The 16888-nt window shown below is 44.2% G+C and overlaps 1 protein-coding gene across 5 annotated transcripts in view; it reads left to right on the top strand.

Annotated features, from left to right (window-relative positions):
* Window positions 1-16888, top strand: part of TBC1D8 (TBC1 domain family member 8) — a 139735-nt gene that overhangs the window by 63075 nt on the left and 59772 nt on the right. For all 5 annotated transcript variants that reach the window (XM_044925669.1, XM_044925667.1, XM_006071934.3 and 2 more), the window contains one exon: window positions 16253-16371. In XM_044925669.1, the coding sequence (XP_044781604.1) occupies window positions 16253-16371 (119 nt within the window). The remainder of the gene's footprint in view (window positions 1-16252; window positions 16372-16888) is intronic.

Raw genomic sequence — 16888 nt, 5'->3', positions numbered from 1 at the left:
GAAAAAGAGATCAGATTCGTGGTTACCAGAAGTGGCGGGTGTGGGGGAAGGGGGTCTTCAAAGAAGGTGGTCAAAAGGTACAAACTTCTGGTTATAAGAAATAAATACTAGGGATGTAATGTACAACATGATATGTATCATTATGTATAATGATAATATATGAAATATATAAAAAATATATAGATGAAAGTTTTAAAGATAGTAAATCCTAAGAATTCTCATTACAAGGAAAACTTTTTGTGTTTCTTTTTATTTTGTATCTATATGAGATGAAGGAGCACTAAACTTGTGATAATCATTTCATGATATATGTAACCAGATGTAACACAGATAATTTTGCTGTGCATCTTAAATTTATACAGTGCTTTATGTCAATTATATCTCAGTAAAACTTGGAGAAAAAAATAGCCCCTTTTCTCCCTCTTGTAATAATCCTTTTGCACAAAGTTTATTCTTACTTTAAAATTCTGATTGTTTTAATTTAACATACTTCAGAATAAATATTGCCTAAACAAAAAAACATAAAGTTTTTAAGCTGGAAATCAAACTTTTCTCTAGGATTTTTACACATTGCCTAACTTCTGCACAGAGAGTAGGGAGGTTGGGATTGACGTATATACACTATCGATTCTATATATAAAATAGACAAAGAGGGCTTCCCTGGTGGCTCAGACGGTAAAGAGTCTGTTTGCAGTGCGGGAGACCTGGGTTTGATCCCTGGGTTCGGAAGATCCCCTGGAGGAGGAAATGGCTACCCACTGCAGTATTCTTGGCTGGAGAATTCCATGAACAGAGGAGCCTGGCGAGCTACAGTCTATGGGGTTGCAAGAGTCAGACACGGCTGAGCGAGCAACACACACACACACACACAGTGAGAACCCACTGTATGGCACAGGGAACTCTACTCAGTGCTCTCTGGTGACCTAAATGAGAAGGAAATCCAAAAAAGAGGGGATCTACGTATGTGTATGGCTGATTCGCTTTGCTGTACAGCAGAATAGAACACAACATTGTAAAGCAGCTGTACTCTAAAAAACAAAAAAGAAACCATCTGCAGGGGATCTTAGCAAGCATTCAGTTCCGTCTATTCCATTTCAGTGGATGAGTAGAGACGGACTGAAGCAGCTCAGTTTCCAGGTATGGTGACTTTGGTAAATGAGTTTTATTCACTGACTCCTAGATGGTCAGTGGAGATGGCAGAGCGAGAGAGCAGAAGCCTCCTCATGCACATGGAATCCAGAGTTCTCCTTCCCTGTGGGACTTAGGGGTCTGTCTGGGTATGTCCTCGTCCTTAGGTCACGCTGACTTCACAACATGTCACTGTCCGTGAGGGCTCACTTCTCTAACATCTGCTAGAACCTTGCATGTCTGAGTAGTCTGGGCCTGGGGAGTGATCTGCATTTAAAATATATGAAGGAAATTCAGAGACTGTATAATTTTCTGCCCCATTTTCTTATCCTGCTTTCACTTCTGATTTTACAAAATACATGCACAGGTGGAGGTTAATTATCCAGACTTATGCCTTTTGGAGAAAATTGAAGTATAGTTGATGTACAGCGATTCATGTGTACAGCAAAACAATTCAGTTAGTTTTGTTGTTGTTCAGTTGCTAAGTTGTGTCCGATTCCTTGCGACCCTGTGGACTGCAGCACGCCAGGCTTCCCTGTCCTTCACTCTCTCCTGGGGTTTGCTCAAACTTGTGTCCATTGAGTGAATGATGCCATCCAACAATCTTATCCACTCTTGCCCCCTTCTTTTCCTGCCCTCAGTCTTTCCCAGAATCAGGGATTAATTCAGTATTAATTCAGTTAATACGGGTATATATTCTTTTTCAGATTCTTTTCCATTATAGGTTATTACAGGATATTGACTATAGCTTCCTGTGATATAAAGTAGGTCCTTATTGTTTATTTTATATATTGTTGTGTGTATCTACTAATCTCAAATTCCTAGTTTATCCCTCCTTTCTCCTTTCACTAACTGCAAGTTTGTTTTCTATGTGAGTCTGTCTCTGTTTTGTAAATAAGTTAATTTCTGTCATTTTTTTTTTAGATTCCACATATAAATGTTGACATATTTATCTTTCTCTCTTTGACTTGCTTCACTTAGTATGATAACCTCTAGGTCCATTCATGTTTCTGCAGATGGCATTAATTTGTTCTTTTTTATGGCTTAGTAATATTCCATTGTATATATGTGCCACATGAACAGTTAGGTTGCTTCCATGTCTTGGCTATTGCGAATAGTGCTGCTGTGAACACTAGATGCATGTATCTTTTTGAATTCGAGTTTTTGTCTGTTCTGGATAGGTGCCTGGGAGTGGGATTGCTGGGTCATATGGTAGCCCTGTTTCTAGGTTTTTAAGGCACCTCTGCACTGTTTTCCATAGTAGCTGAACCAGTTTACATTCCCATCAGCTGTGTAGGAGGCTTCCCTTTTCTCTGCATCTTCTCCAGTTCAGTTCAGTCGCTCAGTTGTGTCCGACTCTTTGCGACCCCATGGACTGCAGCATGCCAGGCCTCTCTGTCCGTCACCAACTCCTGGAGTTCACCCAAACTCATGTCCATTGAGTCGATGATGCCATCCAACCATCTCATCCTCTGTCGTCCCCTTCTCCTCCTGCCTTCAATCTTTCCCAGCATCAGGGTCTTTTCAAATGAGTTAGCTCTTCGCATGAGGTGGCCAAAGTATTGGAGTTTCAGCTTCAGCATCAGTCCTTCCAATGAACACCCAGGACTGATCTCCTTTAGGGTGGACTGGTTGGATCTCCTTGCAGTCTAAGGGACTCTCAAGAGTCTTCTCCAACACCACAGTTGAAAAGCGTCAATTCTTCAGCACTCAGCTTTCTTTATAGTCCATCTTCTTCAGCATTTATTATTTGTAGACTTTTGAACGATGCCGTTCTGACGGGCATGCGGTGGTGCCTCATTGTCGTTTGATTTGCGTTTCTCTTACAATTGGTGATGTTGGTCCTTTTTTCCTGTATCTGTTGGCTATCTGTATGTCTTCTTTGGAGAAATGTCTTCTCAGGTGTTCTGTCATGCTTTTCTGTTAAAATGTTTTTAAATCTTTACTCTAAAGGTTTTCAAACATGCCCCAAAGTAGTTATGTTTATAATGGTGTACTGACACCCTCCGGACCCTTTATGCAGGTTTGTTATGATCGAGGTTTGCCCACCTTGCTTTCTCTCTTACTCTCTGAATCTTTTTTTCCCCTGCTGATGTATTTTAAAGCAAATCCTGAAACAATATCCCACCCCTATATATTTCAGCGAACATCTCTGAATCTAGGGCCATTCCTTGTCACTGCAGTAGCATCGATAAACTGATAGAGGAGACTGAGCTCCTTGCTGTCAGCTGCACTCCTTACAGACACGGGCTTCTGGCTGCTCCCGGATCCCCCCGTGGATCTGGTTGTTCTCGTGTGTTCAACCAGAAACACGCTGCTCATTTGATTGTTGTGTCTCATATCTTTTTAAAGAAGCATTTGTTTTGTTCTTTGGCTGCGTCAGGTCCTAGGCGCATGCACGCAGGGTTCTTGCTCGTGCTCAGGCCCCAAAGCGTGTGGGCTCAGGAGTTGCAGCACGCACGCTTAGTTGCCCAGTTGCCTGTGGAATCTTAATTCCCTGTCCAGAACTTGAACCTGCATCCCATGCATTGCAAGGCAGATTCTTAACCATTGGACCACCAGGGAAGTCCCTCTTCTATCTTTTTTAGTTAAGAAGGTCTCCATCCCTCCATCCCCACTCCACTGTTTCCCCCCACATCATTGACTTGGTGAAGATTTGGGTCAGGTTTTATGCACAGTGTCCCACTGATCTGTTTCCTTCCTCAAGGTATCGCCCCATCCATTTCTTGGTCCTTCATATTTCCTGAAAAATGGATGGTAGTTACAAAGGTTCAGTTGAATCCAGGTTCAGAAAGAAGAATACTGACCAGGTGGCTGTCCTGCATCCTGCCTGGGAGCACATGCCTGCTGGTGTCAGATTCTTAGGGATGCTAAGGTAACTTGATAAGGTCAGGTGACGGCTTCTATTGCATTCTTCCCCGTCAACCTTTCATCTAGTGATTAGGCAATTAAAATCATTGCCTAAATCATTTTTCTCTACATACCCCAAAACGACACTTTTCTAATTGATCAGTACTTTCACAGCTTTCGGTTCGAGCTTGTCTGTGAAGGGCTCTGCTCGCCCTGAGAACATTTAGGAAAGGGAGGGGAAGAATGCTTGCTTTCATCCTCTAGTTGCCTGTCGTTAGTGGAAGTGCCCTGGCTGGCTGCAGCGCTGACGAGTGACTGAAGTGTTTTTGGTCTTGGTTTGGTTTTCTCTTTTGCTTCCTCCCTCCCTTTTTAGTGTCATTTTAAAGTTCATGCTCCCCGTTCCCAACACTTTATTATGCAAATTTCCAGACTCGCTGAAATGTTGAAAGGATTATACAGTGAGGAATTCTCCAGGCAAGAATATTGGAGTGGGTTGCCATTCCCTTCTCCAGGGGATTTTCCCAGCCCAGGGATCAAACCCAGGTCTTCTGCACTAGAGGTCGGTTCTTTACCATCTGAGCCACCAGGGAAGCCCCTTCCCTTATGCATTCTGTGGGTTTGGTTAATTGCTGTCTTTTTTGGATACTCAGATGGTGCCACCTTCTGCCCGTGAGAACCCCTTCCTGTGTCTTCTGTGACTTGTCTGGCTCCTTTTTTTATTTATTAATTATTTTTAGCTGTACAAAGTACAGTTGTCTGTTGTAACTCGAGGGCTCTCTCTACCTGTGGCGAGTGACGGCTACTCTGCCGCGGTGCTTGGGCATCCTATTGCGGTGGCTTCTCTTGTGGAGCACACGCTGTAGACCTCAGCAGTTGTGGTGCATGGGCTTAGTTGCTCCGAGGCATGTGGGTCTTCTCGGACGAGGGGTCAAACCTGTATCCCCTGCATTGGGAGATGGATTTCTTATCCCTGGACCACCAGGGATGCCCCTCATCCATCTTTGAGTGATTCCTCGCTCTCTGCCAACAAGATGTTAAATGCGTATCTAGTGCATTTTGCCAACAAAAGTCCGTTTAGTCAAAGCTATGGTTTTTCCAGTAGTCATGGATAGATGTGAGAGTTGGACTATAAAGAAAGCTGAGCACCGAAGAATTGATGCTCTTAAACTGTGGTCTTGGTGAAGACTCCTGTGAGTCCCTTGGACTGCAAGGAGATCCAACCAGTCCATCCTAAAGGAAATCAGTCCTGAATATTCATTGGAAGGACTGATGCTGAAGCTGAAACTCCAATACTTTGGCCACCTGTTGCGAAGAACTGACTCATTTGAAAAGACCCTGGTGCTGGGAAAGATTGAAGGCAGAAAGAGAAGGGGACGACAGAGGATGAGATGGTTGGATAGCATCACCGACTTGATGGACATAAGTTTGAGTAAGCTCTTTAGGAGTTGGTGATGGACAGGGAGGCTGGGTATGCTGCAGTCCATGGGGTCGCTAAGAGTCGGACACGACTGAACGACTGAACTGAACAGTACATTTCCTGCCTCCTGCCTGGAATCAGCCCTTCCTCCAGGTGGCCCTGGTTCCTTTGCATGGGGAATGGTGTTTAGGGATCACAGTCTGGGGTATGGGCTTGCTTATTGTCACTGGGTTGTCATTGCCTCTGCTGCTAAGTCGCTTCAGTCGTGTCCGACTCTGTGAGACCCCATAGACGGCAGCCCACCAGGCTCCCCCATCCCTGGGATTCTCCAGGCAAGAAAATTGGAGTGGGTTGCCATTTCCTTCTCCAGTGCATGAAAGTGAAAAGTGAAAGTGAAGTCGCTCAGTCAGGTCCGACTCTGAGCGACCCCATGGACCGCAACCCACCAGGCTCCTCCATCCATAGGATTTTCCAGGCAAGAGTACTGGAGTGGGGTGCCATTGCCTTCCCCCGTCATTGCCTCTAAGGGTCTCAAATAGGGTGAGCCAAGAAGTACATGAAAGAAAAGAAAAAAGAGATATGAAAAAGGAAAATAAATCATGAATTCATACTTAGCTTTCTAATTCAACTGTAAAATCACGTAGTTGTAGCTTTGATTTTATATTTGCTTTTCCCTTGATATTCACTGAAAATCTTGCTTTCTAACAATATTCACAGAGTTATTTTGTATGTATTGTACATGCACACACATGTCTTTAAGTAGTATGAATACTGCTATTAAGAATAAGAGTAGTGAGAGAAAGTAAATTTTTTGCAGCTCTATTTGGCCTTAGAATATATTTAACTATGGATGTATAGTCAAAATGGGCTTCCCAGGTGGCGCTAGTGGTAAAAGAACCACCACCCCAGTGCAGGAGATGTAAGAGACTGGGGTTCGATTTTGATCCCTGAGGCAGGAAGATCTCCTGGAGGAGGGCATGGCAACCCCCTCCAGTGTTCTTACCTGGGAAATCCCATGGACATAGGAGCCTGATGGGCTGCGGTAGGATTGCAGAGTTGGACATGACTGAAGCAGCTTAACATGCATGCACGTATAGTCAAAATCATGTTTAAAAGTTATTTTCTCTGTGCAGTCATATCGGTAATTATTTTAATAACCTGATAAACAGAAATTCATTTTTCATTGTTAAGGATTGTATTTTTTCCCTTTATGACTTACCTCAACTAAAAAATGCAAAACATGTTCGTGATTAATCAAATCTATAAATCTCTGAAAACAAAATATTTGTATTTAGAGAAGCCGTGCTCCCCAGCCTTTCTTTTTTATGAAGGTCACATGTATTCTGTTCTGTGCTTTGCCTTTTTCACATGTCAGCATATCCTAGAAATCTTTCCATATCAGAGAGTAGAGACTTTCTTCCTCTTCCACTTCTTCCTCCTCTGTTTTCTTTCTCTGTCTCCTTTGTTTCAGTCTTTCATTGCCTAGAACTACCATAATTTATTTAACCTGTTCTCTGCTGGTGGCTATTTCTATTGTTTTCAAATTTCAGCCTGACAAATAATGTCCCAATGAATAAATTGGTAGATTCCTAGAAATGGTATCGTTGCATCAGTGGTTTAATTAGATATTATTAAATTTCCTTTTCTCCATTGGGGTTGCATTATAAGTTTTTAAAAGCCCAGTCAGCAATGGATGAAAGTTTCTGTTTTCCCAAACTTGTTTTCATATCAAACTTACGGGTTTTGCCAACCTGACAGGTAAGACCTGGTGTTGTTCCATAGTATTAATTTGCGGTTTTTTTTGGTATGAAAAAGTTGAACATCTTTCATTTTAAGGACTGTTTTTAGAAACTATTTATTCCTAATCATATTTACTTAGTTTTTCATTGCATTGTCCTTTTTTCCTCTTCAATTTTTAGGTGCTGTCTGTGTATTAGGAATTTAAGCCCTTTATTGGAGATGTGAAATTACAAAATCTCTCCTCGGTTTCTCATGTAGTGGGATTTAGAACTCCTTTGTTTTATACTTTCTGATTTTGAGTTATGGCTGGAAGAGTTCCTCATTCTCAAGTTACTCAGGAATCCACTCGTGTTTCCTTCAATTACTTGTAAACTAATTTCTTTCTCTCAGTGTTTCAAAGCTCTCTCTCTGTGTCTTCTTTCTTGCAACATTTCTGATAGGATATCTACTATCGTTCTTATCTTTTTTCATCTGTAAATTTTTTTTTCCTTCTTTATCACTGGTTTTCACCAGTTTATTTATGGTTTGCTTTTCTGCAATTTTCTTTAAGGAGTGTACTACTTGGGGCTTATTGAGAATCTTGAATCTGTTTATCAAACTTAAAAACATTTTAGCCATTATTTCTTCAGATTTTTTTCTGCACATGTACTTAAATTTTTTTCCTATTCTCCCCCAGGAGACCGTTCTCTCCCAGGAAACTGGGGCCTCCATTGAAGGGATTCCAAGCTGTCTGTTGCTGCCCCGCAGCTCATTGATGCTCTGGCCTTTCGGTTTCGTTCATCCTTTTTCTCCTGTTTCTCATTTCAGAGTTTTTATTTGCTATCAAGTGTCCTTTTTCCCCTGCAATGTCCAATTTGCTTTTAATCTCATTAGCATATTTCTGATTTCAGACTCTGTTTTCCATCCCAAAAAGTTTGACTTGCATTTTTTTTTTTTGTATCTTTCATTTAGTTCCTCACCATCCGCATGCTTTCCTCTGCTTTTTGAGCTCATGAAGTATAACAGCTCTCATGTCTTTGTCTACCAATTTTTTTAAATCTATGTCATTTCTGGTCTAATTATTTTTCTTTTGTTTACGTAGGTCAAAATTTCCTGCATCTTTGCTACTATCCCTGCTTCCATTTTTTAAATTAATTAATTTTTATTTTTGCCACACCGTGCACCATGGGGGGTTTTAGTTTCCCAACCAGGAATTGAACCCACACCCCTGCATTGCAAGGACAGAATCTTAGCCACTGGACCACCAGGGAAGCCCCCTGCTTCTATCTCTGAGAAGTGTTTCTAATGACACTAATACAAGGACATTTTAGTGACTCTTGCAGTTGTAAATTAAAAATCTATTTTCAGTGTCAAGGAAGTTGTTTTGCATTTACTGCAAGTAATTTTAGGGACTCATTCTAATTTAAAGGCAAAAAGGGGTAAAGAAATTATGTAAAAAGATAGGTTTAGAGCTTATTTTCTTAAACTGTATAGTGAAAAATATATACAGGTTTAAAAAAAAATCATGATGATGTGACATTCTTGTTTGTTCCTATAAAGATACTCCTTCAGACACTGTGGATTAGGTAGTATTAGAGCATCCACTTTAGGAATGTGAGATTTCTGAAAGTTAAAGCTTTGGTCCAAACCTCCTAACTGTCATTTGCGATTTTTAATAGAATCTTTGCCTCTGAGTTTCTCTATGTAGGATGAATGTCAAGTGGAATTTGGGAATGACACTGTGTTGACTGTTAAACTTTTTAATTTTTTAAAATTTATTTTTAACTAGGGGAAAATTGCTTTACAATGTTGTGTTGGTTTCTGCTGTACAACAATGCAAATCAGCCATACTTGTACATATATCCCTTCCCTCTTGAGCCTCAACTACTGCAAAAGAACAAATCTGAAGGATGTCCATTGCAATGCCCATGTCATTGTAAATTAGGATCCAGGGAGCCGAAGAAGATAGTTAACTCAGTTGGAGATTTACTCTGCAGATACACAGTTACTATTTAAAACTGAAGCTGGGGTCCAGTTATTTACGGCTGTGTTCGTGCAGAAGCTGTTAAGTATAGACAATGAAATGCTTGTTTGATTTCCTGAAAACACCTCTGGGGAAAACCTAAGAGAATAAATACAGTGTGTGAATTTCAAAGTGACTCAGCTTGAGCCCCAGGCTCCCGTCTCCCCTGGAAAGAGCTAGAAGAACAGGCCTCCAGGTTGCTCTTGTCTGCACTTTAGATTTCTCACCTAGAAGATGGAAATAGCAATACCTTTCTTGCGATCCTTTTTTTTTATGAAGATAAACAAGGTTAAGTGTACAGAATACCTAACAAAGTGCCTGACTCGTGCTAGGCCTTCAGAAAATGTCCTGTGTCTGCAGCTATAGCTGTTCTTTCTTAGACCATCAAGTTGGTTATTTATAAACCCGTTGACGTAATTTGTTTTGTGGTCATAATTGATGTTTCTAACACTGTATTTTAGTTTTGCATTTGTTGTTCAGTTGCGAAGTTGTCTCCGACTCTTTGCGACCCCATGAACTGCACACACCGGGCTTCCCTCTCCTTCACTGTCTCCTGGAGTTTGCTCAACCTCGTGTCCATCGTGCAGATGATCCCATCCGACCATCTCATCCTCTGTCAGCCACTTCTCCTCCTGCCTTCAATCTTTCCTACCATCAGGGTCTTTCCCAATGAGTTGGCTCTTTGCATCAGGTGGCCCCAGTAGCTTCAGCTTTAGCATCAGTCCTTCCAATGATTATTCAGGGCTGATTTCCCTTAGGATTGACTGGTTTGATCTCCTTGCTGTCGAAGGGACTCTCAAGTCTTCTCCAGCACCACAGTTCGAAAGCGTCAATTCTTAGGTGCTCAGCCTTCTTTGTGGTCCACCTCTCCCATCCATACATGACTACTGGAAAAACCAGAGTTTTTGACTATAGTTTTGCATGTGCGGTGCTATGCTAAGTCACTCAGGCATGTCCGACTCTTTGCAACTCCATGGACTGTAGTCCACCAGGCTCCTCTGTCCATGGGATTCTGCAGGCAAGAATACTGGAGTGGGTTGCCATAGGCATTTACAGATCTGATTTTTGACTTCTTGTGTGGGTGATGTTTAAGATCCACTGAACTGGAATTTTCTTAGAAAAGAGAAAAGGCTTTTTCTGTAACATTAGGGGCCTTGATGAAACAAAGTATACTTTTGCTAATTGAACTTCTGTTGCAATCCACAGTGTTTCTGTACCTTTGGGTTTTAGAACCTGCTGTGCCTGTGTGCCAGGTTACTTCAGTGTGTCTGACTCTTTGGGACCCCATGGACTGTGACCTGCCAGGCTCCTCTGTCCATGGGATATTCCAGGCAAGAATACTGGAGTGGGTTGCCATTCCCTTCTTCAGGGGATCTTCCCAACCCATGGTTCCAACTCGAGTCTCCTGAGTCTCCTGTATTGCAAACGGATTCTTTACCACTGAGCCACTAGGGAAGCCATTAACCTGCTAGGACTACCTTAACAAAGTATCACAGACTGCATGGCTTAAACCAGGGGTCCCCAACCTCTGGGCTATGGACTGGTATCCATCCATGGCCTTTCAGGAACCAGGCTGCAGAGCAGGAGGTGAGTGGCAGGTAAGCAAGCAAAGTTTCATCTGTATTTACAGCCGCTGGCCATCGATCACATTACTGCCTTAGCTCTGCCTCCTGTCAGATCAGCAGTGGCATTAGGGTCTCATAAGAATGCAAACCCTACTGTGAATGGCACATATGAGGGACCTAGGTTGCTTGTTCGTTACGAGAGTCATCCCCAAGCCATCTCCCACCCCCAACCCCACAGGTCTATGGAAAAAATGTCTTCCACAGAATCGGTTTTTGGTGCTAAAAAGGTTGGGGACTTCTGGCTTAAGCTGTAGGAATTTATTTTCTCAGTTCTGGAGGTTGGAAGTCCAAGATCAAGCGGCCAGCAAGGTTAGTTTCTCCTGAGGCCTCTCTCCCTGGCGTGCAGATGGCTACCTCCTGTGGGTCCTCAGGGCTGCACCCCAAGTGTTTATTCCTCTTCTTAGGTGGACCAGTCCTGTGCAATTAATAGGTAGACCTAATTTAACCTTTTGTGGTGGTTGTTTAGTTGCTAAGTTGTGTCCAACTCTTTTGTGAACCCCTGGACTCCTTGGGATTTCCCAGGCAAGAATACTGGAGTGGGTTGCCACTTCCTTCTCCAGGGAATCATCCTGACCCAGGGATCAAACCCACATCTCCTGCGTTGGCAGGCGGATTCTTTACCACGGAGCCACCAGGAAAGCCCACATTTCTTATTTGCGCCTCTCTTTATTTTTCATCACTAATATGTCTGTAATAGGGTGGTTTTCAAACCTTTCTTTGACCTTGACCCACAGACAGGAATATATTTATGTGTTTCTGCATAATTCTAGCAAATATTTTCTAAGTCAGTTGTTGCCCTTATAAAGTGGTATGGGGACTTTCTTGGATGTCCATTGCTTAACACTTCACACTTCCAATGCAGGTTCGATTCTGGATTGGAGAACTATTAATAAGATCCCACATGCCTCCAAAAAGTAAAAAAAAAAAAAAATTGGCATGTTTATAAAAATAGCTGTTTTCTGATGGGCCACTTCGTAAGCTGAAAAACACGCCTGCCACATGTGGTCCAAGCTTTGCCGTGTGATATACGTTAAGCGATTTTCCTTTTTGGCCCTTTGAGGTCGCGGGCGTGCAGTCGGTTTGCAATGGTTTACGGTATTTTTGACCCTCATCATAAGACTTTCCTGCAGAGGAAATTAGAGTTCGGAAAATTTCTCTGCCATTTGGCACCTTTTGTAGGAAGTAGAAGACAGTTTGGGTGGGAAAGTTCCAGCATGGTGTTTGTTTTTGCCGGAGAGACACACAGCTGAGTCAGATTAGGACAGGCTGACCGACTTCACCGCCACCTCCCCTGACCTCCGCTCAGTGATGGATGTTACATTCGGGCTTACTTTCTGTCTCAAGGTGTGAGCTTAGTTTTGCTCCAGAGTGGTCTTCTGTTGTCATAAGGCTTCTCCTGGGGAGGCAGAAGAAGTTTTTAAAGGGATGGAAGTCTCGTTTTGGGGAGGATATGGCCTCAAATCTTAATTCCACGTGATACACTGTGTTGGGGCTCTGTTGGAGTTTTACCCACGCTGTCTGTGGTCAGCAGGTGGGAGGCATGCATGGTTTCTCAGCTAGCAGTTGGCCCCGTGAGCTTAGGAGCAGCATCAGTGAAAAGCTGTCTCATGTCATCCCTGAAGACGGACTTGGGAAGATGGGGTGGCGGGCAGAGTGTTTGCTCTCTGTGCACAGAGTAACCTTTTTAGTGTCAAGACCTAGGAAGTACTGGACCAGAGGATGATGAAAATGTTACTTGAAAATGCAGCTTATTACTGGAGGGACCCCAGGGCACTTCAGGTTTGCAGAGTGAGCTCGCACCCTGGTGTGCCTTTCGTCGGATACCTGTGACCTTGGAGATAGAGCTGACCCCCTTTCCTCTTGCAGCCTTCGTTTGACATCAGTGAGGCTGTGCCCGGAACAGAACGGTCACAGAGCCAGTCCTGGCCCCTCTGTTCCTCCTCAGTCCTCCAAGTCATTTTTCCTTTTTTTTCTGGGGAAGGTGTTGGAGGGGTAAATTAGGAAGAATATGAAAACATATGGCAAAAGATTGAAGACCAGTACAGATACTCTTTTCCCATGTATTCCTCACCCTTTGTTTTTTTTGTTTTGTTTTGTTTTTGAGCTTTTTATTTTGTATTGGGGTATGTTATGACAGCTTCAGGTGGACAACAGAGGCACTCAGCCATACGTAATGCACGCAACCCCTCTCCCCCAAGCTCCCCCCACCCAGGCCGCCACATAACATTGAGCAGAGTTCCCTGTGCTCCACAGTAGGTCCTTGTTCGTTCCCCATTTTAAATAAACTGTGTGCATGTCCATCCCAGACTTCCTGACTATCCCTTCCCCTCCTCCCTCCTCCTGTTTTGCTTGCTGTTTTTTTTGTTGTGTTTTTTAAATATTCTGACCAGTTGATTTTACTATGATGGAGAATAAAAGCTAAATAAAGATCTATAAGGGGAAGTATGAATTAGGAGTTTAGGGTTAGTATTTACATACTTCTATATATAAAATAAATAAGCAACAAGGATATACTGTATAGCACAGGGAACTCAATACTGTGTAATAACCTAGATGGGAAAATAATCTGAAAAAGAATAGATATATGTATAACTGATTCATTTAGCTGTACGCCTGAAACTAACACAATATTGTAAATCAAACATACTCTGATTTGAAATAAAAATTACATAAAAAAAGATCTAGAGAGAGAAAACCTTAAAGGTCTAGAGAAGAGAGGAGAGCCGGCCACCCAGGGAGCCCATGAACATAAGTTTATGGATGCAGTGGCCCCGAGACTCTCTCCTGCGATGAACTGTCCCCACAGTTGAACTGTCCATCACAGATGAACTTAGACACTGTCCCCTCCCCACAAAGACTCCGTTTGCCAGCCCACGGGGTTTAGGGGGTGTCCTGGTAAGTGATAGCTGTGTGGGTGCCCACTGAAGACAGTGGATGAGCAGACAAGGAGAGTGCAGCCAGGCTTGTAAATGAGACTTGCATCTCAGCGTTGAATGTGAGGAGCCAGGCAGACGCTGTGGGTCTTCACTTCAGGGGGACATTGTTTCAAGGCGTCAAGAGAGTCCTGTTGCAGAGCCTGGAAATATGTGGGCTTTTTTGTTTGTTTGTTTTTTGGAGGTTGAAGTTTTTAAACTTTTGTTTTGGAAGAGCTGGGGGTTCTCAGTTGCTGCTAGGGATAAAGAACCCGCCTGCCAATGCAGGAGACATAAAGAGACATGGGTTCAATCCTTGGGTCAGGAAGATTCCTTGGAGGAGGAAATGGCAACCAGTTATAGTATTCTGGCCTGGAGAATCCCTTGGACAGAGGAGCCTGTCAGGCTACAGTCCGTAGGGTCACAAAGAGACAGACATGACTGAAGCAATTTAGCATGCACATACGAAGAAGTAGCATCGTATCTGCCTAAAGTAGACGTCCTGGATGATGTAGTCAAGGAAGTTCCCTTAATCCAACTTAAGCCAATGTCCTTTGAGTACCAGCAGAAGCACTGGTGCATATTGAGGCTGTATTCCAGTTTGAGCAGAGCTGGCCACAGTGAGACCCCGGCCAGATTCTCTCTGGTGGCTCCTGTAGAGCTGCTGGTGGCCCGTGGTGCTTCTCAGCTGCAACAAGGCAAGGAGGTGGAAACGTGTGGCTTGAGGCTGTTGTTTCACAGCGGTCTCTCCTGTAAGAGGAGTAGGGAGCCTGCAGGGCCAGGGGCTTCCTGTTTGGGTAGGAAGTGGAGATGTGACCACTTATCCCAAGTGGGCTGCTGCTTGGGTTTATGATCCAAAAGAGCAAGATGGGAGGTGGACTCACTGAGAGCTGGATGGGGTCACTGGTGGTGAATGGTGTCTTTCCCCTCCCCCCACATTCAGATGTGTGCAAGCCCTCCCCCCACCAGTGTGATGGTATTTGGAGGTGGGCCCTTTGGGAGGGGATTCAGTTCAGATGAGGCCATGAGGGTGGGGTCCCGTGTTGTGGTTAGTGTCCTTAGCAGAAGGATGAGAGTCTGCTTTAGTGATGACCAGAGAATGTTGCTTGTTAGGCATGGATGCGATGCCATGCCTAACATTTGGAGAATAGGGGGGAAAAATACCATTGTGTTTTGGGTGTTCTTTTTTTTTTGGGGGGTGGTGTGGGGAGAGGCTCACCAAGTAGCAGGTGGGAACTTAGTTCCCCGACTAGGAGTTGAACCCACATCCCCTGCACTGGAAGCACAGACTCTTAACCTTTGGGCTGCCAGGGAAGTCCCTAAATAACCACTGTTTCAGGTCTCACTTTTCCTTATGAGGTATTCTCTTAGGTTCTTCTTTTCACTCCCTCCCGAAGTGCACATCAGAACTCGCCACAGGCACCCCAAACCCACAGGTCCAGGGTGAGCTCTCTGGCAGTTTTGTTGTTTGTGTCTTTTTTTTTTTTTTTTGGCGGTTTTACGCATGGGGTGTTTGTAAGGTCTTCACGAGTGTCCACGTTCTGGGGAGAGGAAGACCGTAAATAATATAGAGGAAGGTCGGCTTAGCACTGTGAGTGTGCGGTTTCTGGTTCTGCGGGTCCTGCCGCCTCTCCCGCTGCCTGGGTTACTCTGCACTCTCGTCCTCCAGCCCTTCACCTCTCTGAGGCTGAGGTGTCTCCTGCTTCCCATTTGAACAAACCTGCCCTCCTAGCTGGGGCATCACCTGTTTCCACACTAGATGTACCAGAGTCACAGGTGCCTCTTCTAGTCCAGGACTGAGCTTGCTTCAAGTCCTGGACTTTATCAGTAGGGCCTGGCACAGTTCCCGGGCCAAGGTGTCCGTTATCCAGTGGGGAGGACTAGGAGCTCCTTTTGGAGAACTAACGTCAACTCAGACGGCTAAGCTTTTTGGTGCCTGTGTTGTGGAATGCTTCACTAATAGGCTGATTGTGTTTTTACTTGCCTTTGAAAGAAATTAACTTACTAGATAACCACTGAATGTTTTTGTGGTTTTGTTTTAACATGTACGATAAAACCTCTTCTTATATGTGTTCTGAGGGATTTTGTTATAAAACTTACAGAGGACAAATGGGTACCTGGAAATGGCCCAGCGGCAGTGAGTGCCCTGGGGCCACGGGCAGAGCCACCTCAAGGCAAATTCTCATCTCTTTTGAGGGACCCCCGTGCTCACAGGGGGAATTCTGTGAGACCATCAGGATCAGGTCACCCTGGGGCTTGTTTGCTCTGGAGTGGCTGTATAACTACAGATGTTTCGGTCCCTTGAGTGGAGGTAGTCAGAGTTCCACTCGTTAGCCAGGCTGGCAGGACTCCTGCAGAGAGTTCCCAGAACAGCTCGGCGGGTCGGCTGGCCCATCCGTGTGGCAGGTGGACCGTGGCCCCGCTGCAGCATGCCTTCCGTGTCAGCTGGCTAACTGTGGCATGAACGGCCGGAATGTTTTAATCACATGAATGCAGGACTCCTGTTTGGAAAGCAAGTTCGTATTCTAGACATTGGTTCTGTCTCTTAATCTCTGTGTCCTTTTCTGTTCTTACCCAGGTGCCACGCTAGAGGAAATAAACCAGCACTGGGACTGGCTGGAGCAAAATCTCCTCCACACCTTGTCTGTCTTTGATAATAAAGATGACATTGCCAGTTTTGTCAAAGGGAAGGTGAAGGTAGGTTCCCCCCACCCCACCCTCCGGCTTTCTTAAAACTTTGACTTCACTGGGTCTCAGTTGTAGCCTGTGGACTCTTGGTTAGAGCATGCAGGAGCTAGGTCCTTGACCAGGGGTTGAGCCTGGGCCCTTGCATTGGGAGCGCGGAGTCTGTGCCACTGGACCACCAGGGAAGTCCTGAAGCTAAGTCCGTTGACCTTGATGTTTCCCCCGGTTTCACATCTCTCTTATCACGGCTGCATGACATCCAGGACACTGCAGCGTTTTTGATCATATTCTTTTCCTTTAATAGTGTCTCTACTATAATTGAACTTCTGGGCTTAATTATTGTTGTTGTTTAGTCACTTAGTCACGTCTGACTCTTGCGACCCCATGGACTGTAGCCCGTATGGCTCTTCTGTCATGGGATTTCCCAGGCAAGAATACCAGAGTGGGTTGCCATTTCCTCCTCCAGGCGATCATCCTGACCCTGGGATTGAATCCATGTCTCCTGCACTGGCAGGCAGATTTTTTTTTC

This window comes from Bubalus bubalis, chromosome 12, assembly GCF_019923935.1.
Source record: "Bubalus bubalis isolate 160015118507 breed Murrah chromosome 12, NDDB_SH_1, whole genome shotgun sequence".
Lineage (NCBI taxonomy): Eukaryota > Metazoa > Chordata > Mammalia > Artiodactyla > Bovidae > Bubalus > Bubalus bubalis.
The sequence above is the reverse complement of the archived record's forward strand: the minus strand, read 5'-3'. Positions and strand labels throughout refer to the sequence as shown.